Raw genomic sequence first — 27749 nt, forward strand, 5'->3', positions numbered from 1 at the left:
GAATGCAGCACCAATGTTAGCAAGCGGGCGTGGCTAACGTGCACCATCAACTTCCGGGGATCAGGGTGAGTTGCTAACGCGCACATCCATGGAAATAAATGCTTGTTGTCAAAGTAACGCCGTGTTTTACTCTTGTGACACGTTGTGTTGGCAGCGCGTGAATACTGACTCGTGTTGTGTCTCCGCGTGTGTGTGTGTGACCAGGGCAGCGCGTGCGCTAGCAGCGTGTAGCTGCTCTCTGGGTAACACGCGCCGTACAGCGGACCTGTCACACGGTGCGTAGTGCGACACTGACTCTGTCCTCTGTCCTCTGTCCCAGCTGCTCGCCATGGGACCCCCCACGCTGGACAAGATCCGCGCGCTGCAGAGGAACCCCCGAAACATCCGGAACCTCTGCATCCTGGCGCACGTGGACCACGGTGAGCGGGATCTGTGTACCACGTGTACTGTGTGTGTGTACTCCACGTGTACTGTGTGTGTACTCCACGTGTACTGTGTGTGTACTCCACGTGTACTGTGTTTACCACGTGTACTGTGTATGTGTGTGTGTACTCCACGTGTACTGTGTTTACCACGTGTACTGTGTATGTGTGTGTGTACTCCACGTGTACTGTGTTTACCACGTGTACTGTGTATGTGTGTGTGTACCACGTGTACTGTGTGTACCACGTGTACTGTGTGTACCACGTGTACTGTGTATGTGTGTGTGTGTGTACCACGTGTACTGTGTGTGTGTGTACCGTGTGTGTGTGTACCACGTGTACTGTGTGTGTACCACGTGCACCGTGCGTACTGTGTGTGTACCACGTGTACTGTGTGTGTACCACGTGCACCGTGCGTACCACGTGTACTGTTTGTGTGTGTGTACCACGTGCACTGTTTGTGTGTGTGTGTACTGTGTGTACCACGTGTGTGTGTGTGTGTACCACGTGTACTGTTTGTGTGTGTGTACCACGTGTACTGTTTGTGTGTGTGTACCACGTGTACTATTTGTGTGTGTACCACGTGCACCGTGTGTACACCGCGTGCACGTACCACGTGTACTGTGTGTGTGTGTGTGTGTGTGTGCACCACGTGCATGTACCACGTACACCGTGTGTACACCGTGTGTGTGTACCACGTGCACCGTGTGTGTGTACCACGTGTACTGTTTGTGTGTGTGTACCACGCGCACGTACCACGTGCACCGTGTGGGTGTACTCTGTGTGTGTGTGTGTGTGTGTGTGTGTGTGTGTGTGTGTGTGTGTGTGTGTGTACGATTGTAAATGAGCAGAGGTGGAGGAATTGATTTCATGTGTGATGATCTGTCCCAGTGTGTGTTTTCATTCATTAGATATTTTCTCTTTGTGTCAGTCAGAATGTGTCACGCACGTCAATCATGTGGATCGCTCTGACTGTGTGCAGGTAAAACCACTTTGGCGGACTGCTTGGTGGCGACTAATGGCATCATCTCGAGCCGCCTGGCTGGGAAGGTACACTGAGCCGCTGTGTCTGCTCTGCCATGTCCTGCTAACGTGTGCTGTGTCTGCTCTGCCATGTCCTGCTAACGTGTGCTGTGTCTGCTCTGCCATGTCCTGCTAACGTGTGCTGCGTCTGCTCTGCCATGTCCTGCTGACGTGTGCTGCGTCTGCTCTGCCATGTCCTGCTAACGTGTGCTGCGTCTGCTCTGCCATGTCCTGCTAACGTGTGCTGCGTCTGCTCTGCCATGTCCTGCTAACGTGTGCTGCGTCTGCTCTGCCATGTCCTGCTAACGTGTGCTGTGTCTGCTCTGCCATGTCCTGCTAACGTGTGCTGTGTCTGCTCTGCCATGTCCTGCTAACGTGTGCTGCGTCTGCTCTGCCATGTCCTGCTAACGTGTGCTGCGTCTGCTCTGCCATGTCCTGCTAACGTGTGCTGCGTCTGCTCTGCCATGTCCTGCTGACGTGTGCTGTGCCCGTCTGCAGCTGAGGTACCTGGACAGCCGGGAGGACGAGCAGAGTCGAGGCATCACCATGAAGTCCAGCGCCATCTCCCTGCACTACAGCAACGGTGCGCCCTCTCATCCAGTATCCTTCCACCTGTTAGTCTTTGTCCTCTTCTTGTGATGTGATTCTCAGATGGTCTTCATGTTTAAAGGGAATCTGAGCGAGAGACAATGTATTTAAGCAACTGAACACATTGTAATCTATAATATATCTATTAATCTGACTTCATTTGAATACTGTTGAGATGCTTCGCTCGCCATCACCGCCGTCCTGCTGCCAAAGCGTCATTACACTTGAATCTCACACACACACACACACACACACACACACAGCAGAGACTGAGCGCCTGTGAGTTAGCTGGTATCCAAGGAAGTAGCCAGCAGAACTAGTGTTTATGTCCATGTTGGATAGCTGTCTCTATGGAGATAAGCCACGCCCCTTCTCCAGAGACACTAGTTAGAGTTGGCTTTGCTTTTGGTGTGAACGCAGCATGAGTGACGTCAGGCGACAAACAACCAGGGTGAAAGGAACTTTATTAACATGCGTGATGCTCACGTGAGCTGCGTCATGATTGTTCGTTCTCACCAACGGACCAATTACACGCCACTATTTAAATATTGCCACCGCAAGGGATTGTGGGACGGAATGATTCCCTTTTGGTAACGGATGGTCCAGTGGTTCCTATGCTGAAGGAGCCAAGTGAGGAAGCATTGAGGCTCCTTTCCTTAGTTTTGGTTCTATTCTCTAATGCGATCAGTAGTGACAATCAACCAAAACCGCCTTCAGAAGGACTTTATGAATATCCCCAATCCACAGGAAGGAAACCCTCCAGTTTAGATTATTCAATCAATACATCGAAAGCTTTGTCACACATTTCTTTCCTTTATATGGTGTCTTTCAGTTTCTTGAGTATATTTTGGTATTGCGAATGAATATGAGAGCAGGATGTGACGCATGGACCTGGAGTGAAACGTGGTTCTGTGCTCAGGGGACCAGGAGTACCTGCTGAACCTGATCGACTCCCCCGGTCACGTGGACTTCTCCTCCGAGGTGTCCACCGCTGTGCGTCTTTGTGACGGGGCCGTCGTCGTAGTGGATGCTGTGGAGGGAGTGTGTCCACAGGTACTGTACGCCTGGTCAGTAGATCCATGAGATCATCTGAGGTTTGGGTTCCTCTGTCCTCTGCGCAGTGAGGAGCGGGTGCTGGTTAACGTAGTTCTCGGCACGTGTTGGCTGCCGGCAGCTGGGACATCACATGTCATTTAGCCTTCATCCAAAGCCACTTACTCCGTATAAGTGCAGAATACAAAGAACAAGGAGGTGCAATTTCATCAAATAAGCCGATTCACAGCTAAAGGGTTCCATTCGATCTGGTTTACATAAATCACCATCTGCGGTTTCCCTCAATAACTTTATCGTGGATACAATTAAAGTGTGAGCGAGAAGACTTCCTTCATCATTCAGCGTCACGTCAACTCGAATAGTTAAAAAGAACTGAACTAATTAAACAGGACAGTTTATTACTAAGTAAGAAACATAATCCACACACATCGGTTTCCAAACAGGAAGTCCCTGTTTTGCATTTAGAACATGGAACTTTACACCACGAGTCCCTGTGAGATGATCTGCTCTCTGACGCACAAATCATCACATTCAGTCATTATGAGCTTATTGTAGAGTTTCCACAACGCTTCTGGAAACCTGCACTCCAACCAGTAGATGAAACCAGTAGATGAAACCAGTACACCCTCCCTCATTCAATTGAATAAGTATTTCTACCATTTCTAGATGTTCTCCTCTGAAGCAGCACAATACTCGACCTCGCTGAGATCCAAAGGTAACAGGAATAAAACCAAGTGGAGAAGATTCAGCCACCAGAAGGGCCCTTTGATCAGAAAGACATTGTGGGAGTGTTGTGGTGCAATAACTGAACAATTGTGTTCCCAAACTGATTGAATGAATCCAAGGTCTGCGTTGTGTGTAGACCCAGGTGGTGCTCCGTCAAGCGTGGTTGGAGAACATCAGGCCCGTCCTGGTCATCAATAAGATAGACCGACTTATCGTGGAGCTGAAGCTCACCTCCCAGGAGGCCTACACGCACCTGCAGAAGATCCTGGAGCAGGTGAGGGTCCATGCAACCAGCAACAAGGGCTCAGTCGTCTGTGACCGGGCGGCTTGTTGCTCCATGAATTAGATCATCGTCTCATTCAACGCAGAAAGTGAGTTTGTGTTGGAAAACCCAAATTCAGTATCTCAGAAAATGAGAATCTTGTGAACACGTTGAATGTTTTTGGGAGACGCTGAGTGTCCGCGTTGGCTTCAGAGCGCCGTCCTGCGTGATGGAAGCCGGGTGCTTCTGCAGGAGGTCATGCGGTGCTGATGGAGACCGTTTGGCTCGTCTGGGTCACCTTTGCACTGCGCAATGTGGACGGATCAGGAATAGCAGCTACTGTTACTGAAATAATGCATTTTATTATTAGCAAAGTCATCTGGCGGGCCGAGCTGGAGCCCCTCCCGCGTGCTACATGTGGGCCGTGGGCCGTATGTTTAATGAAGGGGTGCCCACCAGCTACTTTTCAATCGACCAATTCGCGGCGATACGATATCTCATGGTGGGATTTCATAAAGCATAATCATCCACATTATAGCAAGGTCTCCCCTGTGTGAATATGAGGTTGTAATTCATTGAGATGTCCGTGTGCACGTTGCTCTCTGTAGGTGAACGCAGTGACGGGGACTTTGTTCACCTCCAAAGTCCTGGAGGAGCAGGCGGAGAGGGAGGAGGAGGAGGAGTTGGGTGGAGACCAGGCGCGTGACTGGAGCAGCAGGCCGGAGGAGGCAGACGACTCGCTGCTCTACTTCTCCCCCGACCAGGGAAACGTGGTGTTTGCCAGCGCCATCGATGGGTGGGGCTTCAGGTGAGGCTCCGTGTTCCGAGTGCGCTTCCACTGGCGCTCTGTAGGCGGCTCGATGGCTGCAGTCTGCTGCGTGGAGGAGCACCTCTCTGCTCCACGGGACGGCCACAGCACTTCCACACCGCACACACGTTTCCCAGAAAAACACTCTGAGAATGATCACATGAGAAGTGTTGGTTCAACTTGAAAAATAAAACCCCACCTGTATGTAACTATTCATAGCTGTTACCCTCAAGTTGAGCTTTGGGGCTTCTTGTTTCCACTGATCATCTGAGATGTTTCTACAGCCTGATTGGAGTCGACCTGTGGTGATCTCATCGCCTCCCCTCCCATATAACATCTGAACACACAGTTTACACTTGTAGAGAACATGATGTCATGGCTCTCTTGAGTTTCCACTTATTTCTACAGCTTTGTCACAAACATTCATGTAGTTTGGTTCTTTTATGACTTTATGATGAGTCAACAGAAAAGTTCTGCTGGGTCAGAAATATACATACAGCAACGTGACTTTTAGTGACTTATAACGTTGTATCAATGAAATGAGCCTCATGGCCTCTTGTGAGTGATTGAGTGACAGCTGGTGACTCTGAGGCCATTTAAATAAATCAATGGGAAAGTCAAAGGAGTAAAATCATTGAATTGAACAAGTCAGGAAAGTGACTTGGAGCCATTTCAAAGCAGCTGCAGGTCCCAAGAGCAGCAGCCAACACTTGTTTGTAAGTATGAAGTGCACGGCGCCGCTTTGTCACCATCAGGAAGAAGAAAACCACCTGCTGAGAGAACATTGGTCAGGAGGGTGACGAGTAACCAGAGAGCAGATCTGCTGCTGGAACAGACCAGCGTGTTTGCATCTCCATGGACGGAGAGGCTGCCGTGCAGGAAGGAAGCTCCTGCTCCAAAAGCGGCATGTGGACAATGCAGAAGAAACAAGTTCATGTCAGAAAGCCATCAAATTTAACTGAACTGCACCAATTCTGTGAGGAGAAGATTCAATGAAGCTTGTGGATGGCCGAGGGACATGTGACCAAATACTAGCACTGCTGTATGTGTATTTCTGACCCAGCAGGTTGTCACTGTTTCTGTTGACCCATAATAAAGTCCTAAAAGAACCAAACCTCATGAATGTTTTTGACACAAAGTGTAGAAATAACGGGAAGCTCAGGAGAGCATCAATGACATTATGTTCTTTATGTGTATGTAAACCTTTGACCACGACTGTATGTGTGACTGCAGATACACACACGTTCTCTCAATGACTACATACAAGTAGGGCTGCATTTTAAAATGAGAGACATGAAATAAAATACTTCAATTCATGAATTTCCGGGTTCTGTTTCTCATCTGGACTCGACAGTCTCAGCCAATAGGAAATAGTCGCTGTAAACCGTGTGTCTATTGGTGCTCCGTCGTCGTCCCTCCTCCATTCTGGATTAAATGTCCTACTTTCATGGTCCATTTGTTCCTCACGTCTCACTTTCTTTTTATTCCTGCCGTCTTTTTACTTTGAGACGATATTGTCGTGCCTGCAATGCACGGACGCGATTGGTCGAGTGGTGTCACGTGGGACGGCTTACCTCGCATGCTATTGGTCTGTGCCACTGTCCTATGGACGACCAAAGCTGCTTCCTCGGGTTTTAAATCTCCACCGCTGGTTTTAGCTCCAGGTCCGGATGTGACGGCTTCTAGGTCCATATGCGGCCCTCTGTCCGCCAGTCAGTGACCTCTGACCCAGAGTCCTATCAGCGTATAATGCTGATTAGCGCCCTCTGACGTATTCTCCACGCGTCACCAGGCGTTTTTCTTGTCCTTTTACCGTGCACGGCCAGCGAACACCGAGCGCGCGACTACTACCCCCCCCATGGTTGGGGACCACTACTCTAGAGCCCCTTCTAGTGGACACTTGGTGGTACTCATTGTGTGATGTAACCTTCAGACACTCCGACCTACCGTCGCCCATTTGAGGACTTTCAAAGTAAAATGCCTGTCGGTCTGACTGAGGGATCTGTGTCCTTCTACACCAAGTTCATAAAGAAACGTTTACGTATTCAAGCAGAGAACCTGCAGTCACTGTTCCTCCTGATTAAAAGGCGATGCCTCTCTTCTAAGTGAACCTGCATGTAAGATGTAAAAGGCAAACGGTTTGGTTTGTTTTCTTGTAGCATCCAGCAGTTTGCCCACATCTACAACCAGCGAATGGGTATCAAGGCGGAGGTGCTGCTCAGAACGCTGTGGGGAGATTTCTACCTCGATGCAAAAGCAAAGAAGATCATGAAAGGAGCTCAGGTAACGTTTCTCCCCTTTGACCTTTCTGTCTAATATCACAGCAGATGGCACGACGTTTTGTGATATCTAACATTAAGTTGAGATAATCCTGGTTTAGAGCTCATGCTTTTTTGAGATTCAGAGTTTGTTAAAGCATTGTGCTGTTTGCTGTTGAATTCAAAGAGGAGTGTTCACCGCTCGCCGGCCAACCTGCTCTACTGGCCGCAGAGTGAAGGCCGGCGCACTGGTTTCACTTCCTGGTTGTAAAGTCCTGCGTGTGTTGCAGAGCGATTCACCTCCAGAACAACAGGTGGAGTCACGTGTTTTGTTGAAGACGACCTAGAGAGTCACGTCTCTGTGTGTGGAAGTCGCTGGTGGGTTTATTTATGTATCATAGACTTTAGAGTAGAGAGGAAAGGGGGTCCGGGGGGCTCCGGCAGGGTCGTCCGCCTACGGCTTACTTTCTCATCTTCAGAACTCCCTTCAGGAATATCCAACCTTCACTTATCACGACCGCCACGGAGCAAATACCAGCGGAACGGATTTCATCTCCCAATAAATTAGCATTGATCTCTGTGAAATACCGCAGATGAATTTAGACCACTGTACGTCTTCCCCAAGCTACTCTGGAGCTGAAGACGTCTCTGTCCCCTGTGGACTGAGTGGGCGTCTCCGTGGTGGATTTACCTCACAGCCAACTCTGTTTTAGTACCTTCAGAACAAAAATCAGATTATAACAAGTTACAGAGCAAAGGGGGATAATAAAAAGTGTTGAGAACTAAGACCAAACAGACACGTCCAGAGATTTTAATCTACAGCTTCTCCATCAGCGTCCAGCACAAAGCACCAACCGTCTCCGGTCAAACTGCCCCTGTTATGACGGCAGAACGAGCCCAGAAGTTAGAGATATTTGTGAAAAAGTGTGTTGGAAGAATATGTAAGGAGGATGAGATGTTTATATGTTATGTATAATGTCATGTAGGCCTGTAGGCTTGACTGAATGAAACTGTGTGATGGTGTTTGAACAGATGTTGTTCTGCGATTGGGACACTAGACGACGGATGGTGGACTGGAGCTCAGCAGCACTGACACTGGAGGGGTTGTTAGCTCGTTGACGGTAGCAAATAAGGTGCGTGTGTTATTGTATTAGTTATTACGTCAGTGCCTTATATGTCACAGTGGAGCTGGATTTGTTTTGCGCTCAGCCTTCTGACCCTTTTCTCTGCTGTGGCCAGCGGGGATTTTCTCCACGGAGATCTTTGCTTACCTGAGACAACTTTTACGTCATCAATAAGAGACGGAATTGAAGCGTTCTACAAGCTCATAGACAGAGATGCAACTTCGGTAAGAATAGTTGACAGGTGCTTTCAGTGATGGAACGCTTGTCTGGATTTGTGTGCAAGGACAACAACCTTGGAAATGTTTGAGTTATGCTGCACATATTTATTGGATGCAAATTGAGTTCATCCAATGATGTATTTTTTGCGTGTAGATTGAGTTGAAGGAACATATTTCTATATTTGATTAATGGTATCTATTCATTTGGGATGAACTTGGCCAAAGGAGTTGGACTAAAACTATTGAATCCTGTTTCATGACTGGTCTTGGGTTGATTTGTGTCTACACGTGTGTGTTGGATGGAAATCCTGCACACAAAACATTTGAGTTCATCCAATGACTTTTTGGAGTGTACAGTAGTTGACTTCACTAAGATTTCCAAGCTTAGACAAAAGTTCTGCCAACTTAAATTATATTGTTCACCTAATAGGGACATTGTCCTTGTCCTTGTGAGGCTAAACAGGTTCTGAACAAGCGGTGGAAGTAAACCACAATGAGGTCAGTCTGGCGTTGCGTACACAGATTTAAACTGCTGTGTCACATCACAAGTGGCTGTTTTCCATGAGCTCTACGCACAATGAGCCCAGTTAAGTTACACACACTGGACAACATGTTGCACCTCTGGTGGACTGGCAACACACATCTTGTGAACGTGTTGTACAGCAAGAACACTGAACTGCCACTGACTGCAACGCAGAATTCCACACATTTTCATTTTACAGGCAACCAGGACACACAATGTATGCATGTGTGAGTATGTACATCCCCTTAACTTATACCTGAGTAATAACAAAGTTTAATAGCTAAAACACTGAATATTTTGAAGTAGCAACTTGCATTTCCAAGTTCTGTGAATGTCCAAGTTGACTTTCATGCTAAACCATGAGGACTAACTCAAGAGAAAAGAAGCGTCATGTCCTGCCTGGCTTCCCCATTAAAAGCACAGCCAAGTTCTCCTGAATGGCTTCAAAGGTAAACCTCATCTCCTCGGGATGACCAGTGTTCCCGGCGTACAGAAAGCGGTCATGAAGCTACATCTCAGGCACTGTGCTGTCTGAGGCATTGATTAAGAGAGGAACAATTAAACACAACTCATTTCACTTTAACTTTAAATGTAGTATTATTCTAGCAAACATATTTGTGGTAAGATTTTAAATTGACATGTAGAGTCAAATCTCTTTGGTTTTGGAGCGTTCATCACACATGATGTTCAGAGACTGTGGGAGTGATGAAAATCCAACAATTATGTTTTTAACAGATCCATGCCAGGATAAGCAGTGTAGTTATGGCGATGGTTTAAATAGAACAAGCTTTTGAATCCGTCTGCAGCTTTTTGGGGTTCAGCTATATTACTGAAGTCTATTTCCTACAGTTTCCAAACACAATTTTGTTGTGTTGCTCCGCAGAAAAGTGGGCGAAGGTACTGCAGGTGGGCCGCGAGAGGTCATTTACAATAACGTTTTTTCATTCTCAATTTTTAAAAGTTTAAAATTAATATTAAAATATTTATGACGCGGCACATTAGTTATGTGGAACATTAGTTGATGAAGCACAAACAATTTAAACGGACAGATTAATAAAACAATAAGGCTCTCGCTGGAAACGGCTGCTCTTGTCCGCCTGTCGTTGTTCAACAAACGCGGCGCCCTCTTGTGGTATTAAAGTCAATATACCGCATTGTCCGCACTCCAAGGCGCACTTAAAAGGCTTTAACTTCCTCAAAAACGACAGTGCCTTATAATCCGGAGCGCCTTATATATGGATCAATTGGTTAATGGGTTGATCCATACTGGTTGTACACGATTTAAGGCGTGGATGGCGAGGGGGGCGGCGGGAGCGGACGCACCTCGCGGCATCGATCGGACCCTGAACGCACCGTCTCCACCTCACTGTCAGAAAGAACAACAGCGAGCGCGTAGAAAACTCCTTTGAGCGCGAGCAGAGATTCTCCTCGTGAGCAACGAAGCTCACGTTTCGCAAGCGAGCAAATACCTCGCGGAGACGGACTTTTGCTCGCGGATGTTTGATTATGGTTAAATTCGTAAGGTCATTTAATCATTATGTTTTGATCAGAGTTGTGATTAAAGGTTTGGGTGGGCCGCAAAAGATTTTCAGATTTCAAATTGGGCCGCGGCGTTCTTGAGTTTGGGAACCGCTGCAATAGGGACATCCCTGTCACATTTGTCAGCAGTCTTGATACGCATATCAAATTGAACAACTTTTGGGATATGATGAAACACCCCAAAAAACTGAAAAAAAACGAACGGAAACTTCAATTCAATTCATTTTATTTTGTAGAGCCCAAAATCGCAAATTACAAATTTGCCTCAGAGGGCTTTACAGTCTGTACACATACAACATCCTCTGCCCCGAAACCCTCCATCGGCACAGGAAAAACTCCCCAAACAATGAAAAAACCCTTCCCAGAGGGAAAAAAGGGAAGAAACCTTAGTGAGAACGTCAGAGGAGGGATCCGTCTCCTGATGGACAGACTACAATGGGAACATCACACAAAAATGAAAGCGGCCTACTTGGGGTACGGTTTATACTTATTTTACTAGCTATGATGTATCATAACTAGAAAGCGGTGACTTGGAGGCCATTGGAGTACAGGGAACTCCTCGTCATGTGCAGCATCCTGCTGGAAGACACTGGTCATGAAGGGATGGACGTGGTCAGCAACAATACTGTTCCCTTTCTATCATCTCCAGTGTGGCCATTCTCCTCTGACCTGCCCTGTGAACCCTAGAGATGGTTGTGTGTTTAAATCAGCTTTGTTTTCTCTTCATTCATCGTCATGTGTTCTTTTTCCCTCTCGCCATGTTCTAGGCCAAAGGAAAGAAGCCGCTGTTCGTGCAGCTGGTGCTAGATAACATTTGGAGTTTATATGATGCTGTTGTCACTAGAAGGTAGGTGGAAGACAAAGAACCTGACATACATCTTTGTTAATTGACACATTTCTCTCTATTAACATGGTGTTTTAGGCAGCAGTGTAAGATTACTTATTGAAAGAAAGCCATATGGATGCGATGGCACATGGAGCATGGCCACACATGGAGCGTCCTGGTCCATCAGTGACGGAGCACCGAGGTGTCCTCCAGCATGTAGAACTGTGGTATTTACAGTGGGGGAAAATAAGTATTTGAACCCCTGCCGATTTCGATCGTTTGGCCACTTGCAAAGAAATGTGTGATGTATAACAGAATATCAACAAAAAAATCCAGAAAACTGCATTTTATAACATTTATCACTTTATTTGCATTTGATGCAGAAAATAAGTATTTGAACCCCAAGCAAACAGCAAGAATTCTGTCTCCCAATGAGCAGTTATGTGCCCAAGCAGCACACAGATTAGTCCCAACAAGGTAACCTGATCTCAATAGGTGATGTGTATAAAAGAACCCTTTCCAAAGAATCATACTTCACACCTTCAACCTCACCACCATGGGCAAGACCAAGGAGTCCAAGGACGTCAGAGACCAAATTGTAGACCTGCACAAGAATGGAGTGAGTTACAGAAGCATCGGAAAGCCGCTCGGTGAGAGCCGCTCAACTGTTGGTGCAATTATTCGTGAATGGAATCAACATCAAACAACGGTCAATCGCCCATCTCGTCTCGTGCAGTACCTGGGATCAGCAGAAAGGTGCGGAATAACCCCAGAACTACACGGGGGAGCTCGTTGACTATCTCAAGACAGCTGGGACCACAGTCACCAAGCAAACTATGGGCAACACACTGCGCAGTAATGATTTAAGTCCTGCAGTGCGCGCGAGGTCCCCCTGCTCAAGAAGGCTGCTCAAGAAGGTACAGGGCCGTCTGAAGTCTGCCAATGGACACCTCAATGATTCCACGGAGGATTGGGAGAAGGTCATGTGGTCAGATGAGACCAAAATGCAGCTCTTTGGCATAAACTCGACTTGCCACGTTTGGAGGGGGAAGCTTGCGGAGTATGACCCCAAGACCACCATCCCCACCGTCATGCTTTGGGGCTGTTTCTCTGCTCAAGGTGCAGGTCGACTCCAATGCATCCAGGGCGCTATGGATGGGGCCATTTATGGTGCAATCATGGGCGAAAACCTCCTTCCCTCAGCCAGGAAGTTGAAAATGCGTCGAGGATGGGTCTTCCAGCAGGACAATGACCCGAAGCATACGGCCAAGGCAACAAAGGAGTGGCTCAAGAAGCAGCACATCAAGGTCATGGAGGCCTAGCCGGTCTCCGGACCTTCGTCCCATAGGAAATCTGTGGAGGGAGCTGAAGCTTCGCGTTGCCAAGCGACAGCCACACAACCTGAAGGATTTGGAGAGGATCTGCAAGAGGAGTTCACCAAAATCCCTCCTGGGTTGTGTATAAACCTGGTGACCAACTACAAGAAACGTCTGACGTCTGTGCTCTCCAACAAGGGTTACTCCACCGAGTATTAAGTAATGTTTTGCTTGGGGGTTCAAATACTTACTTTCTGCATCAAATGCAAATAAAGTCATAAATGTCATAAAATGCAGTTTTATGGATTTTTTTGTTTGTTGATATTCTGTTTCTCACTGTTAAAATACACCCATTATAATTATAATATAATAATTATATAATTATAATTATACATCACACATTTCTTTGCAAGTGGCCAAACTTGGAAAATCGGCAGGGGTTCAAGTACTTATTTTCCCCACTGTGTTTCAAATGGGATCACTTAATATTGATTTGTCTTTATGTAAAAACTAGCCAACAGTTCTTTGCGTTAAGTGATTTGAACTTGACTTAATAAATGTTCCATCTGACTCCTCCCCTTTTCTTTGCTAATCCGAATAATGATCCGAACCTGAGGTTTGTGATCCGTTGCAGCCCTGATGGTGGACCAACGTATTTCCTGCTGTGTAACTACAACACATCTATATGCAGGATTTATCAAACTAAATCATTTCGAAGAAAAGATTATCATTACAATTTATGTCACTTAACGTTAAATACATCTTACCAGAAACAACATAAACACATAAGTCACACCCTAACCAAGAATATCCTCCAATACTACAGCTTGTTTCTACTTGTGGATCAAGATGAACCAATGAAGTCTTGATTGTACCAGTTAATAAAGCACACGTGTACACAATCCATCCTGTTTGTGTGACCAGAGACAAGGAGAAGGTGGAGAAGGTGGTGACATCACTGGGGATAAAGGTGCTGCCCAGGGACTTGCGTCACTCGGACCCCAAAGTCCTGCTCTCTGCCGTGTGCAGCCAGTGGTTACCCGTTTCCCAGGCGGTGCTCTGTATCCTTCGTCTGGCATCGGCGATGGGATACTGGCCTCGGGGGTTTCTGCATCAGTTGGGGATGTTTGTCCATTTGGTGTCGAGTGTTCTTGAACAAAGATCGCAGTGATGGTCTGTGAGAAACTGCCCAGTCCCTTAGACATGGCGGCAGAGAGGGTCGAGAAGCTGATGAGCGTTGGAGCGCGGCGATTTGACTCGTTGCCTGAACAGACGCAGGAGTTGAAAAGAGGTAAGCAGACACACGCAGGCACCCCATGGCCCCAGCAGACATCCAGAGTCACTTTAAGAAGTGGCTTCAATCGGCTCGTGGGATTTCTGATGTCTGCTTGACTCCCTCCAGCCTTCCTCCGGTGTTCCAGCAGGGAGAACGAGCCGCTCATCATCTTTGTGTCCAAGATGTTTGCTGTTGATGCCGCGGCCTTGCCTCAGAACAGACAGAGGTGTGTATTTGTTTGGGTGTGCGTTTTCGTCCCACAACAGCTGTGTTGTATGTGTACGTGTACTTCCTCTCTAAACAACACATGGAATACGACCGTAACGTCTACAAAGCACCAACCAAGCTCTGCAGTCAGTAATAGGATCAACTTGACACGGTCACAAGTGAAGGAGCATCATCACACCCCCAAAGTGCTGATGTTCTGGTAGCTACTGGCTCTGACCTGGGACCTCTGGGGACGCGTCCCGGTGTGCTACCAATGCTTCTGATCAGGTGGTGGTCAAAGACAGCTGTGTGCTAAATCTTCTACAAGCACGGTCCACTGAGTCACCTCCTCCAGGAGCTTTCTTCAAAAGCAACTGCAATGTGCACAGGTCCTGAATGGACCTCTGATCTGCAACATAAGAACTTGTTCATAGAAACTGTTACAGGGTGATTGCCAAGGATGTCGGTAGTAACGACTATTAATTAAACCAGAGGCAAATTCATTCACTGATGACATCATTTACCCATTCACACCCATTCATTCACTGATGACATCATTCACCCATTCACACCCATTCATACACTGATGACATCATTCACCCATTCACACCCATTCATACACTGATGACATCATTCACCCATTCACACCCATTCATACACTGATGACATCATTCACCCATTCACACCCATTCATTCACTGATGACATCATTCACCCATTCACACCCTGATGACATCATTCACCCATTCACACCCATTCATTCACTGATGACATCATTCACCCATTCACACCCATTCATACACTGATGACATCATTCACCCATTCACACCCATTCATACACTGATGACATCATTCACCCATTCACACCCATTCATACACTGATGACATCATTCACCCATTCACACCCATTCATACACTGATGACAGGAGAACCACACACAGTGACACCTGCCCATCAGTCACTAACATTCACACACTGTAGTCACAGCTACAGGAGCCATGTTGGGTTAAGCGTGTTGCCCAAGGACACATTGACATGCGGGTCAGCAGAGCCTGGGATCGAACCCACAACCCTCTGATTGGAGGACGACCTGCTCCCCACTCACCCACAGTCACCCCGTATGTTGTATGTGTATGTTGTTACGACTCATTGCTTAATGAAAGAATATGGCTCAAATGAAGAAAGAGTCCAGGAGCTGGAGCCCATCGCACACGCTGGTTTTGCTCAGTCTCTCTTAGGGTAACAACTCTGCACTTCACACAGTCATAGATGATGAGTACGAGTAGCAGTAACCCAATCCGTGCACAATGACTTTGGACTTGTTCTATGAAGGACTATGACGCACCACGTTATGAACACGTTTATCTAAACGGTCCAGTCAGTGTCTTGAACGAATCTTTGGCGTTGGGTCAGCTGTTCTAAGCTGATTGGTGATGATTGTAGCAGAAAAACTCAGTGGACAAAGGCGATTTGTGTTTCCAATGTCTAATATGACGAATAAAAAGAAACCTGGTGGGAGAGCGGACGGATCTGTGCCCTCCTCGATCCAAACTACATGAAATAAAGCGAAAGGAAAAAGATGCAGCAAGAAACTGGGAATGTATTCAAAATCAACCACGCTGTCTATTCCTATCGGGAGGTTAGAGAAGGATTATTGCCGTGTTTCACTATATGTGTGCGCTTATCCACCCCCCCCCGCCCCTGTTTCTGGTGCAGGTTGCTGGTGCCGGAGGGTGTGGGGGGATTATTGGCTGTTGTGGACGCACATGCTTGTTTTCCTGCATGTTTCTGTCGTTTGTCTCCAGAGCAGCTGCAAGTGGAAATGGAGCCAGCTAAATGATACCCGATATTAGCAGGCCAAAGCTAACATTAGCACTAGGCCCGATAACGTTTGCTCCTCCTGCAGCGATTGCAGCCTTTACTCAACATGTGTGTGTTCAGGCCCCTGTCCCAGGAGGAGATGGCCCATCGCAGGGAGCTGGCTAGACAGAGACACGCGGACAGGATGGCAGCTGGCTGCGTGGACCCACCTGCCCGACCTGACACAGGTAAACTTCTCACCCATCTTATTTCATTCTATAAGTACACCACACTGTATATAATGAGCTGAGGAGAGGTAGGAGACTCAGCAGCAGAGAATGTAACCGTGACATATCTCCCCCAAGCTTCTGTCTCCCTGCCAGCGAAGATGGAGAGTGTGACACCAGAAGAGGAAGAGGAGCAGCAGACCTTCGTAGCTTTCGCGCGGGTCTATAGTGGAGTGGCAAAGAAAGGACAGCGAGTATTTGTTCTGGGTCCCAAGTATGACCCCGGCCAGGGCCTCAGCACGGTAAACCCAGTTATATTACAACCTTTAGAGGTAATATGTACAGATATTCTCTGTAAGTGTCTGATTCCTTAAACTTTGTTTGAGCGCTCAAGGGCCGCCGTGATTGACAGGTGATGACAGGGGGCGTGTGCCTGGTTGGGTCAAAGCATCCTAGTATGGGGGAGACTGGGTTCTTAGGATAATAACAATAATTAGCGTACTGGCTCTATATAATAGAAAATTGCACTGAATTTTATTAAATAAATATTTTCACCAAATTTTTGAATGGCTCCAATCCAATTTCACATATATTTTTCAATCTCCGAGAGGTTCTATTAAAACCACTGGACTGGACCAGTGGTTCCCAAACTGGGGCTGCGGTGGGCTAATAAGGGGGTCGCGGCTTTTCACGTACAGCCATGGTAAAAAATAATGAGACAAGCAGCATGAGAAAGACACAGTGGGACACAGGAAGATGCCAAACACCATCAGTGGGGTTCAGAGGCTTCTGTGAGGGCCGCTGTGTTCCATCATGCACCAGGGCGAGTTACAACATCGACAAACCTGGTTCACAGCGGAGCTCAGAAAGCTACGCCTGCAGGAGGAGTGAAAGTCACAATACAGGTTTATAAGGCGGTGAGATGCTAAACCACTACTCTGAGAAACTCAACAGTTGTCAGCAAGTGACTGCTTCGGTCTGGAGAGGCCTCACTAACTACAAGCCAAACCCCCCCACTCCATGAGTGACCTCCGCCTGCAGACGAGCTGAACCACTTCTACTGCAGATTCGATGGTCAATCTCCTGACTCCATCCAGCAGCTCCACCAACCTGACCAGCTGTCTTCTGTGTTTACAGACATCTTCAACACAAATCACAAGACTTACGTCTAGTTTGTGCTTCTGCCTTTTCAGAGACTCAAGGACACGCAGACGCAAGACCCCCCTGCGTGTCCCTTCACGCCTCCTTGCGTGCGTCGACCCATTTTTCTCGACTAGCGTGTAAAGCGACGCAGCGTCCTGCAGCACCAGGCTGTGATTGGTCTCTAACTACGTCCTTTAGAGTCTCACGTCTCCGTTTTCACAGCACAACACGGCCGTTATTAAAAGGAAGAATGTTTACGAGAGAACGGATCAGATTGAAGAGCTTTTAAATATGAGCGCTTGTACAAGCCGTCATTGGCGGACTATGAGGACGCCGGATGGCCTCTGATTCATGGAGGGAGATCTCCACCAACGAGGGGAACAAAGTCGTGGAGGAAAATACGGGACAAATGTGTCCTTGATGAAAAGCAGCAGTGTGGATGCACGGGGCAATAAAGTCTATGATCAATAAATAAAGCAACCAGCGACTTCCACACACAAAGACGTGACTCTCCAGGTCGTCGTCTTTTTTCCTGTTAAATCTAATCTGAAATTGACCAGATGTGACAGTCCTGTGATTGATATTTTGTCTCATGGATGGTATTTTGAGAGGCTTTCACTTTGGAATAATACATCAGAATGTCGATGGTTACTCTCTGCCTGATGTTTATTTAATGTGTAACTATTGATAGTTTCCTTTTAAATCTAAGCCGCAGTAGTAATTACCTTCACTCCACTGCATCCACATGTTTTATACTGAGCCTACAAATCAAATCTATTGTTTCCATTGAAATCCGCTAGCTGCCCTTGCATTGTGATAGCAGATGTCCTTTAGTGAGCCTCTGTGCTCACCATGGTGACGGTCATGTCTCCTCCCTGCCAGTTGCCAGAAGGTGTCAGTGCTTCAGACTGTGTGTCTGCCGTGCCTCATCTGTCCTGCTGTTCTATGGAACGTCTCTACCTGCTGATGGGACGGGAGCTGGAGGAGCTGGAGGAGGTGCCTGCAGGAAATGTCCTGGGTAAGAACAGCCTTCTGATTTCTGTTCTCTAGACAGACGTAGCTGGTGGAGGCAGATGGAGACCACAGCGTTTTCACTCCTCCTCCCCCAAATAATAAAACCAACATTTACAATTTACTTTCTTTTTTTGGGTTGTTTTTATCTGTAAAGCTGCGTGCGCGCGTGCGTGCGTGCGCGCGCGCGCGTGCGTGCGTGCGTGCGTGCGTGCGTGCGTGTGTGTGTGTGCGTGCGCGCGTGCGTGCGTGCGCAGAGAGCAAACTGGAAACTGGAGTCAAATACATACATTTGGCGCTTAGGGATTGGTTCCTCTTTGATCTTTGTGGACGTGCTGGTCTGATGTTCTTCTCCCAGGTATCGGCGGTCTGGAGGACAGCGTCTTGAAGTCGGCCACCCTGTCAACCTCCCCCGCCTGCCCGCCCTTCACCGCACTCAACTTTGAAGCCACGCCCATTGTTCGGGTTGCCATAGAACCCAAACATCCAAGTAGGTGTCGGGAGGCACACAAACGCACACTTTGCTTGTGACGATATGTATTTGGCCTTTTGGTCTTTGACTAATGAATCATTGAGATCTATCTAACACCCAGCACACTAATGAGTTCATGTGGAGAGGTACATACCGCCCACAGTACCCAACACATTGTCCTCAGACATTGGTGGAACCAATGAACCTAGTACTACTAGTACTGCTAGTACTGCTAGTACTGCCATTTATAAATCTGAACATTACCAGTGGAACCGTTCCTGTAGATCCCATTGGCCTGAAAGAGGGAGCGTCGTGTTCCCGGAGTGAGGAAGTGCTTAAGCAGCTGATCAAATATTTGATGCCGTTAACTAGTTAACATGCGCTAACTTGCCTTGAACTATGATATGTGATATGATATACTATGATATACTATGATATACTATGATATGTGCCTTCCCCTCTATCGGCACATGGATGAGAAGGTGTTCAAACTGAACTAGTAGTAGACCAATGACTAGTTCACACTGCAGACAGACCAACGCTACATTCTGGTTCTGCAGCCCCTAAAATGTTATTCAGCCCGCCCAAATGACTTAGCTTATAGAAAAACTTCAATTGTTACTTTGATATTGTTAAATGAAAGCGTTCTGGTTTGTATGTTTATATCCATGACGAGCTTCCCCAGTCCAACAGAAATATAACCAGAACAAACGCGTATGAAAGCGTCTCGGCTGCAGTTCCCATTAATCAACAAAACACGGCAAATTTGAGCCTTTTGAATTTCCCCTTCCATACGTCCCATACATGGCTGTGTGCTTTTAAGTATTTACTATTCAAAATGAATTCAAACCAAATGGCGTCACCAGGCACGCCTCCGCGGCGGATCGGCCCCTTGAGGTGATTGACACCTCGTTGGAATCGTTAGAGCCTATGAAATGGAGCCATGTCCATCTTAGCGGGATTGGCAGGACTGTGAGCCGAACACGATCTACAGAGCAGCTCAATGGGGACGCGTGACCTTTGAACCCTTCTGTGATCAGTGCATTTTTGTAACGTGGTTACCTTAACATTTAGCTTTTAGTGGTAAGCGTTGCACACAAATATCCATGACACATGTACCTTGGAAGAACATTGGTATCTCATTTGATCAGGCGACCTTCTCCACCATCCACCTTCTCAGTGTAGTTAAATATACGTATTCATCCTGTCAGCGTTTAAGGGGGACATCTGGTGCGATGTTGTTTAGTTAAGAAAAACCTTTTGTTTCTTTTCACCCACTTTTCCCCTCAACAAAGTGCTGATTCAGACTAATGGTGTCGTGAAAGAAAATGCGACTAAAGTGTTTGTGCGCCAGGTGAGATGCCAAAGCTGGTGCGTGGGATGCGTCTGCTGAACCAGGCAGATCCCTGTGCTGAGGTTCTGATTCAGGAGACGGGAGAACACGTCCTGGTCACTGCTGGGGAGGTTCATCTCCAGCGCTGCCTGGACGACCTCAGAGACCGGTCAGTGTGCGTCTAACCACGGGAAGGTCTCCGTCCGCCTCTCTGCCCGCGCTCCTTTTCTCTTCCATCACTGTGTACATTTGGTTTGGGGCTGTTTAGGAAACCTAATTTGGGCAAATGGTTGCTTAATGCAAAGGAATGTTTTGCATAGATAATGTTGCATTATTGGCCTGACACCAATATGGAATCCTTCATTATAATCACCAGCCTGAGCGAACGGGACCAATAGTTTAGTCGCCTCCAACTGGCTGCACCTTTTGTTTTCAATGAATTACGTTATAATACAGGCAGGTACCTGTGCCTTCAGTTTATTGTTGTTTGTTCTGCTGAAATAAATAGTAATAATAAAATCAATTTCCAAACATATTGGACTTTAGACGGCGTTTAACTATTGCTTTCACACATATTAATACATTTATATTCTTGAATATATATATATATATATATATATATAACATCACATGTTAAGTTAGTAAACAAAGCAATAACTTACTACGTTACATCACAGGTCATTTAGCTGACGCTTTTATCCAAAGACACTTACATTACATTTTGAACCCATGGTGTTTTACAGTGACGTGTCTCCCCTTGTGTCGTCATGTATATATATATATATACACACATATTCTGAATGAAGTGTAAGTGAAGTGAAAGGCCTTGTCTGCCATCCCTCTGAGCAGCATAAAGAGGCTGCCACATATCTCATTACATTCATCACTCCTGCAGTAACAAGCTTTTATTTCTATTATTCTGGTCAGGCAATATTTAAATCCACATGACCCCCCCTCGTTAAAATATGTCATTGCATCTCGGCCACATTAATGCTGACAGCTCTAGTCCTATTTGATTGCTCCGTGTTAACATATTAGCTTTTAGCCTGTGTTCACGTCCAACCGTAGCTCGGTGTGGGAGTTGGACCTCGGGTTAGATGGATACGGGTCCTTCATCGGGGAAGTGGTCCTTACAGCCTAAATACTCACGTCTCTAGTGGCATTAACGGTACTTCTACTTGTCTTCTGAAGGTTTGCTAAAATTGAGTTCAGCGCGTCCAAGCCCATCATCCCATTCCGAGAAACGGTGGTCCGTCCTCCAAAGGTGGACATGGTGAACGAGGACCTGGGCAAGCAGCAGAAAGTAGCCATTATTCACAAGGTCCGTCAAGCACACATTGTTTGAGCCTCAGTCCAGGTCAACATATGAGCCGGTGACTGAAGGTCACCGTGACCGTCTCTTGTGTGTGTGTGGACGCTTTAGGTAAAAGAAGAGGCCCGTTGGTCGGACACCCTGAACGTGGACTCCAGTGGTCTTGTCACCCTCACCACTCCCAACAGACTGGCCACGGTCAGCGTGCGGGCGTCCCCCCTCCCACCGGGTGAGACGTGGACCTACGGAGCAGAAATAACTACTGACGCTAAGAGTCTCCTCCTGCAGGGCCCTCGCTCCACGGGGGGGCTGCAGGTGGTCTGCTGTAGGCCGGCGCTTTGTTTGTAATAATAAGGCCTTCAGGGGGCCAATTATTCTCCCCAATCGTTACACACGTCCCGTCAAAGACTCATAGGGAAGATGGGGTATCTGTAAACATCCCAAAGTTTGAATTCAATTCACTTTATTTAGTACAGCTCAACATGAGAAATTAGCCTCAGGGGGCTTTACAGTGTGTACACAAGCAACACCCTCTGTCCTCACAAAGACACATTAGTGTCCGAGCAGCACGTAGAACGTTAGAGAGACACTGAAGATGGCTGGATGGGGTCCAGCTTACATCCAGGACCTGGTCCAACCCGACACCCCGACCCGCACTCTCCGCTCTGCATGTGATAAACTGCTTGTTCCTCCTCACTGAGAGCAAAACACTCGACTAGATCTCCACTCTTTGCTGTCCTGCTCCTAAATGGTGGAAGGAGGTCTGTGAAGACATCAGGACCACAGAGAGCCTTCACATCTTCAGACTAAAGACACACCTCTTCAGACTCTACCTCCACTAACACACTAACTACCTGCAGCACTTACATTGGACTTATAACGGTTCTTATCTACAGCAAGTTGTACATCCACCTTTTCCTTTGCCTGATAAACCTCTCTGTGACATCACCCTACGCCCTGCAGCCTCTTTAGTGCTGTAGTCTGACTGTTGGCCCCGCCCACCGGCCTGTCCTTTTGTCAGAGGTGACCGGTCTGTTGGAGAGGAGCACAGAGCTGATTCGGACCCTGGAGCAGATCAACATGTCCCTGAGGGAGGGGAGGAGTCTGGACATCAGCCCCCGGACCCTGGAGGCCATCGCTGGATTCAAGGTCCAGCTGGAGAGTCTGCTGCAGGGCCGGAAGTGGAGGGATGTCGTGGAGCACGTCTGGGCCTTTGGGCCACGCAGGTCGGACAGCAGCTGTTCAAATGGACTGTGCTCTATTGCACATGTGTTTAAAACCAGTTATCTGAGATGTTTGTTGACTGTACGGCCGGATGAGGAACCAGGAGCAATTGTTCTCTAATATTCATTATTGTGTCGTTTGCAATGCACGGCCGTTTTTGCAAAGCTTGCAGTCTACGGTGGGTGTTGAGTTGTGGATTTCAAACTGTGTCCTTCCAACCTTGAGCATGAAGCCTCCTCAGTGTTGTACAGTGAGTGGGGAGTACCGCGCCGTAAGTACGTCTCAGTGTCCCCGCCTGCAGCCTCATCGGCTCATCTGGCTCAGCAGCGTCTCATGTGTGGGAGTCTTTGGTCAGTACGATCTAGACAACGTTGGGAGGAGGAGTTATCAGAAGTTGGTTGTTTTGGCCGTTGCCGTGGCAACCTTTTCTTCGCCATAAAAGACGAAGGCGATTTTGGGGGCTTCAGATGCTTGAAACGGAACCAAACCTGCAGACGCATTTCGATTGAGTTACCCTGGGCAAGTGTTCTATAGCGCCCCCTACAAAATGTTGACGTAGCAGTGGCAGTAGTGTCGACCGAGACGTGTTGGCAATCAGTGATTAGGAGCCACGCTCTTGGTTCCCAGGCGCTGTACCAACAAACTCGTAGTGAGTTGATTGTTACCTTTTAATACAACGTAGACCTCAGGGCGGCATAGACCATCACACCGCAGTCCACTCACATCCACGGGTCACAGCGCCACCTACTGATGGCTGTAAGCAGGATCCTACTGTGTCACCAGGAAACCCCACTTGTCTAATGAGCAAAGAAAGAAGTTTGATGCTTGTACTGTACTTGTCATCATTAGCACAGGGATTCTTTTTTCTCGAGGCTGTTATGTAAAGTAGTTGGATGTGACGTTATTGAATCGATCCTCACCCAGCATAATTCACATTATAGGCTCTTCCTTCTTTGTTTTTCCACATGGGTGTGTACAGTCCACCATCTCTCCTGACCCCACTCAGCAGGGACGGGTTCGCTGGCCTTTTGCAGTGCATATTTTCCAGCTTACCGTTAAGATTTAAGACTGTGATCAGGTGGACACAAACCCAAATAAACAACGTGTCTCTGGGTGGTGTCCTAAGCAAACGCATCAGCTTTTATTTGGTTTGTTTATCCAGCAAATCTCAATGACTGTAGCTCTTAAATGTTTGTAGAATCAGACGTTGTGTCAATGATAAGTGATGTTTGTCATGAGGCTGCCCACACAACTGGGGTCCTTGTTTTCAGATATGGTCCCAACATCCTGCTGAACCGGGTGGCGGGCTACCAGCGGCCTTCGCTGTGGCAGTGTTTGGGCGGAGGAGTCCAAGCTGGCGAGGCTGCCGCCACACGAGACCTGGATAACAGCATTGTCAGCGGCTTCCAGCTAGCCACTCTGTCAGGGCCCATGTGTGAGGAGCCCCTGATGGGGGTTTGCTTCTCTGTGGAGAAGTGGGACATCCAGTCCTCCGTCCCGCCACAACACCAGGAGGAGGCTTCCACATCCCGCGGGACCCCAGCAGACTGCAAAGGGACGGGAAGCGGTGCGACGCGGCCGGAGGCCACCGAGCACGGGCCGATCCCGGCAGGGCTCAGGCCCGAGGCAGCGGCGGACTGCTACGGGCCCGTCTCCGGACAGCTGATCGCCGCCATGAAGGAGGCGTGCCGTCACGCCTTCCAGGCTCAGCCCCAGAGACTCATGGCCGCCATGTATACCTGCGAGATAATGACCACCGCTGACGTGCTGGGTAAGACGATATCGTTGACCACTCCTTTGTCAAACCAAGAAATATTCTTGGTTTGACAAAGATCCGTTTTATTAATTGTTGTACTCTTTAGCCATGAAAAGAGGACATTCATTTGTCTCCTCTTCCTCAATTGTGGACATGAAATAGTTTGGTTTCTATTTGTCCAGCTTTTGAGATATCTGTCTCTGAGATGTTTGCTTCAACCCCAGTAAAGTGAGAGCTTGTGTTTACACACTCTTGGTACATCTACTCTAAAGTATTTCCTCCAAGATGAATTCATAGAAAATGAATGTGCAATATTCAGTTCTGTGCCAGTTAGGAAGTTCCGCTTATTCTAAAGGTCAAGTGACCTTTTTGCAGGTTCACTCTGTCAGAGTGAAGAGATGTCTGCACTACTTCCTTCCCTTTGCAAAGGAACAGCTGATCTGCAGCTTTTTGTCAGCCAGCTTGAGATCAAAGTGAGGATTTGTGAGGGTGTCTCCATATGTCTAACAAACAAACCGTAGCTGAAAGGTCCTGCCATCTTAGAGAGGCCGGGCATTGTTGTGCATCAGGAGGAACCCAGGACCTATTGCACCGGAGTAGGGTCTGCACATATCGGTCCAGCTCTCCTAGAGGAACTGCCTGACTCCATGTTCTGGAGATGGTGCCAGGAGACACCAAATCTCCTTACAACGGCACAGGTGGATGTTCCATCCTGGAGGAGGATAAAGCCGACACTAGTGGAGAAACTTGAACTGGCCATCACATGCAAAACCAGTCCTGTTGGTGGTCGTCTCATTGTTGTTAATTCCATCAACACCAATGAGGATGATTAACCCCAGAGGAAAGCATCTGACAGCATATGATGTGATGCACATTTTAGTCGACAATATATTAAAACATTTGATATTATCACCATAAACTCCATTACAGGTGTTTCTTTTGTAAGTGTCCACTGTGCACAAACTGAAGTAATGTAATGCACCTTTATGTATTTCCCCATTATATTTAGTCAAAGCCTCAGAGCCGAATGGGGCAGCGGGTGTCCGATCACTAGAGCAACAACTACATAGATCCTCATTATCGGCTACTTGTAGAAAATGCCCCCAAAAATAGCAAACTAGAGATGAAGTTCAAACCTTCAATGTGGTTGGTCGGTATCTGATCATGTGACCATATTGGGTGTGTCGTGACACTCCCCCTCTTCCCGTACCAGGCCGAGTGTACGGTGTCCTGGGGAAGCGGGAGGGCCGCGTGCTGCACGAAGAGATGAAGGAAGGGACGGACATGTTCATCATCAAGGCCGTTCTGCCGGTGGCCGAGAGCTTTGGGTTTGCTGACGAGTTCCGCAAAAGGACCAGTGGCCTGGCCAGTCCACAGCTGGTCTTCAGCCACTGGGAGGTAAACGTTGCATAGCTACATACATATACATGTCCCCAACACTGGTTACATAAGTCACTGGGTAACGTCCATTCTTCATTCCTGTTTTGGGAGTCACGTCTCACGCGTGTTTGGTAAATGGTCGCGTGCACGACGCCGCGCCGATTAACAAACAAATGTTAACTACTTTAAAAGATTTTGTTGCATTAATCGTGGCCACATTAATCGCATAGATTAATGCATTAATGTTTACAGCCCTAATATCTAAATATATCTATATTTAGTTATACATGTATTCATTGATATACTAAGCTGTCCTTATTATGTTAAACTGTTGGAATAAATGTTAAATATCTAACTGCAAACTAATAATGCGTGTTTGATACCCTTTTTTGCATTGAATCTTACTCTGATTCAATTCATTGTATTTTGTAAAGCCCAAAATCGCAAATTCTAAATGATCCTCAGAGGGCTTTACACATCCTCTGTCCCGTAACCCTCACATCGACACAATGGAGAGACAGAGGAGGATCCGTCTGCTGATGGACAGACTAAATGATGTCATGTGTACAGGATGAACAATGTAAAAGATGTACAATACACTCAATATGTAGGACGTGTACAGAAACTGATTGGCTGCTCACATCTAAGGGCTGTTTTACCCAGAGTGAGATGCCACATGTGTGGTTAGGTGGGTGATTCCTGGCAGGGTTTAATGTCCGGTAGCAGCTTGTTTTAATGCTTTGGCGGGAGCCCGACGGTATGAATGGCCGTAGTGAGCAAAATAAGAATATGAACCACGAGCAGGTCAAATCTAAAATCCACTCTTGCTATAATCTGGCATAAACCTGTGATAGTGTGACTTTGTATGACAGCCGTAGGGGGGAGAATAAACTGTCATATGTTGTTAAACACAATACTACCATCATCACTACATTGAATCCGTCTTTGCCCTCCAGGTGATCAGCAGTGACCCGTACTGGGTTCCCACCACAGAAGAAGAATACCTGCACTTTGGGGAAAAAGCTGACTCTGCAAACCAGTCCCTGAAATACATGAACGCTGTCCGTCGCCGCAAAGGCCTTTATGTGGAGGAGAAGATAGTGGAGCATGCAGAGAAGCAGAGAACACTCGGCAAGAACAAGTAGAGAAGAAAACACATGCAGCTCCTCCAGGAACCTGCACAGAACTGTGGCTGCGTACCAAGTGTTATACACAGCTACTCATTTCTATATTTGTGCTTAACAATTTACATCAATAAAATGAGTCATCTTGATTGCTTCATTTCAATGAGCAGTTGTTTGTGGAATGTGGACATTATTTGTCATTGTTTCACTGAATGGCTTTGATCCCCATCATTATGGGACGCATCTACCTGTGAGATACAGGGGGTAGTTAATCCCACCGTATACCTCCACCCTGTGTCTGTCTGGGATTATGAGCAGTAAAACCAAGTGACACAAGGGTGACTGCGTCCCTCCAGTTACCGAGAAGAAACCCATGCGAGTGGGACGGTTGTGTGCGTCGACATTTATTGTCCTTAACAATAGAGAACTACATTGATTCAGAAGGTCAATAGACTCACGCAAAAGACAGTCAAAATAAAGAAACATTTCAAAAAGCAGCAGCACTGGAGAGTCTCTCTCCAAAAGACTGGAGTCGATTTACCATTTCCTATTCGGGATAAGGCTGATTTTCAAAATAAAAGCCCTGTTGCACTCAAGCATCTCCTGTTTCCAATGGAGCAGGACCAACTTCCTCCCGCCTCAACGCTTTGGAATTGATCGATATCCCCTTTGTGCTAAGAAAGAAATCTTATGCAGAGAGACTTTCCCTTGTGGAATAATGCAGTCTGACAAACAACTATGTAGGAATGTACCACCATCACATTAGTTAAGTAACATGCTGCCTACAGTATTTTAATTG

The 27749-nt window shown here is 47.2% G+C and overlaps 1 protein-coding gene across 3 annotated transcripts; it reads left to right on the forward strand.

The window, feature by feature from the left end:
- On the forward strand, window positions 1–27113 carry efl1 (elongation factor like GTPase 1). Of its 3 annotated transcripts, XM_078085334.1 has the most exons (24): window positions 16–65; window positions 205–242; window positions 320–419; window positions 1405–1472; window positions 1944–2028; window positions 2953–3086; window positions 3949–4086; window positions 4683–4882; window positions 7042–7165; window positions 11312–11391; window positions 13611–13747; window positions 13855–13977; window positions 14089–14188; window positions 16110–16216; window positions 16334–16497; window positions 18221–18356; window positions 18708–18839; window positions 20176–20323; window positions 21346–21475; window positions 21578–21695; window positions 22488–22692; window positions 23962–24461; window positions 25660–25844; window positions 26783–27113. In XM_078085334.1, the coding sequence occupies exons 3-24, from the start codon at window positions 329–331 to the stop codon at window positions 26969–26971; spliced, it is 3294 nt and encodes a 1097-aa protein (XP_077941460.1). In that variant the 5' UTR covers window positions 16–65; window positions 205–242; window positions 320–328; the 3' UTR covers window positions 26972–27113. The 3 variants fall into 3 exon arrangements, with proteins under 3 accessions (XP_040058620.2, XP_077941460.1, XP_077941459.1); XM_040202686.2 differs by lacking the exon at window positions 205–242 and having other exon boundaries at window positions 1–65; XM_078085333.1 differs by lacking the exon at window positions 16–65 and having other exon boundaries at window positions 68–419.
- Window positions 27114–27749: the final 636 nt, after the last annotated feature.

The sequence above is a fragment of the Gasterosteus aculeatus genome, chromosome 12, assembly GCF_964276395.1.
Source record: "Gasterosteus aculeatus chromosome 12, fGasAcu3.hap1.1, whole genome shotgun sequence".
NCBI classification, from domain to species: Eukaryota; Metazoa; Chordata; class Actinopteri; order Perciformes; family Gasterosteidae; genus Gasterosteus; species Gasterosteus aculeatus.

Bases quoted from the DNA above. Each gene is read 5' to 3' on its own strand.
- efl1 (XM_040202686.2), top strand. From the start codon at position 329: ATGGGACCCCCCACGCTGGACAAGATCCGCGCGCTGCAGAGGAACCCC. The intron at 7,166-11,311 runs GTAACGTTTCTC...GCCATGTTCTAG, and splicing joins AGATCATGAAAGGAGCTCAG to GCCAAAGGAAAGAAGCCGCT. The intron at 13,748-13,854 runs GTATCCTTCGTC...CAAAGATCGCAG, and splicing joins CGTTTCCCAGGCGGTGCTCT to TGATGGTCTGTGAGAAACTG.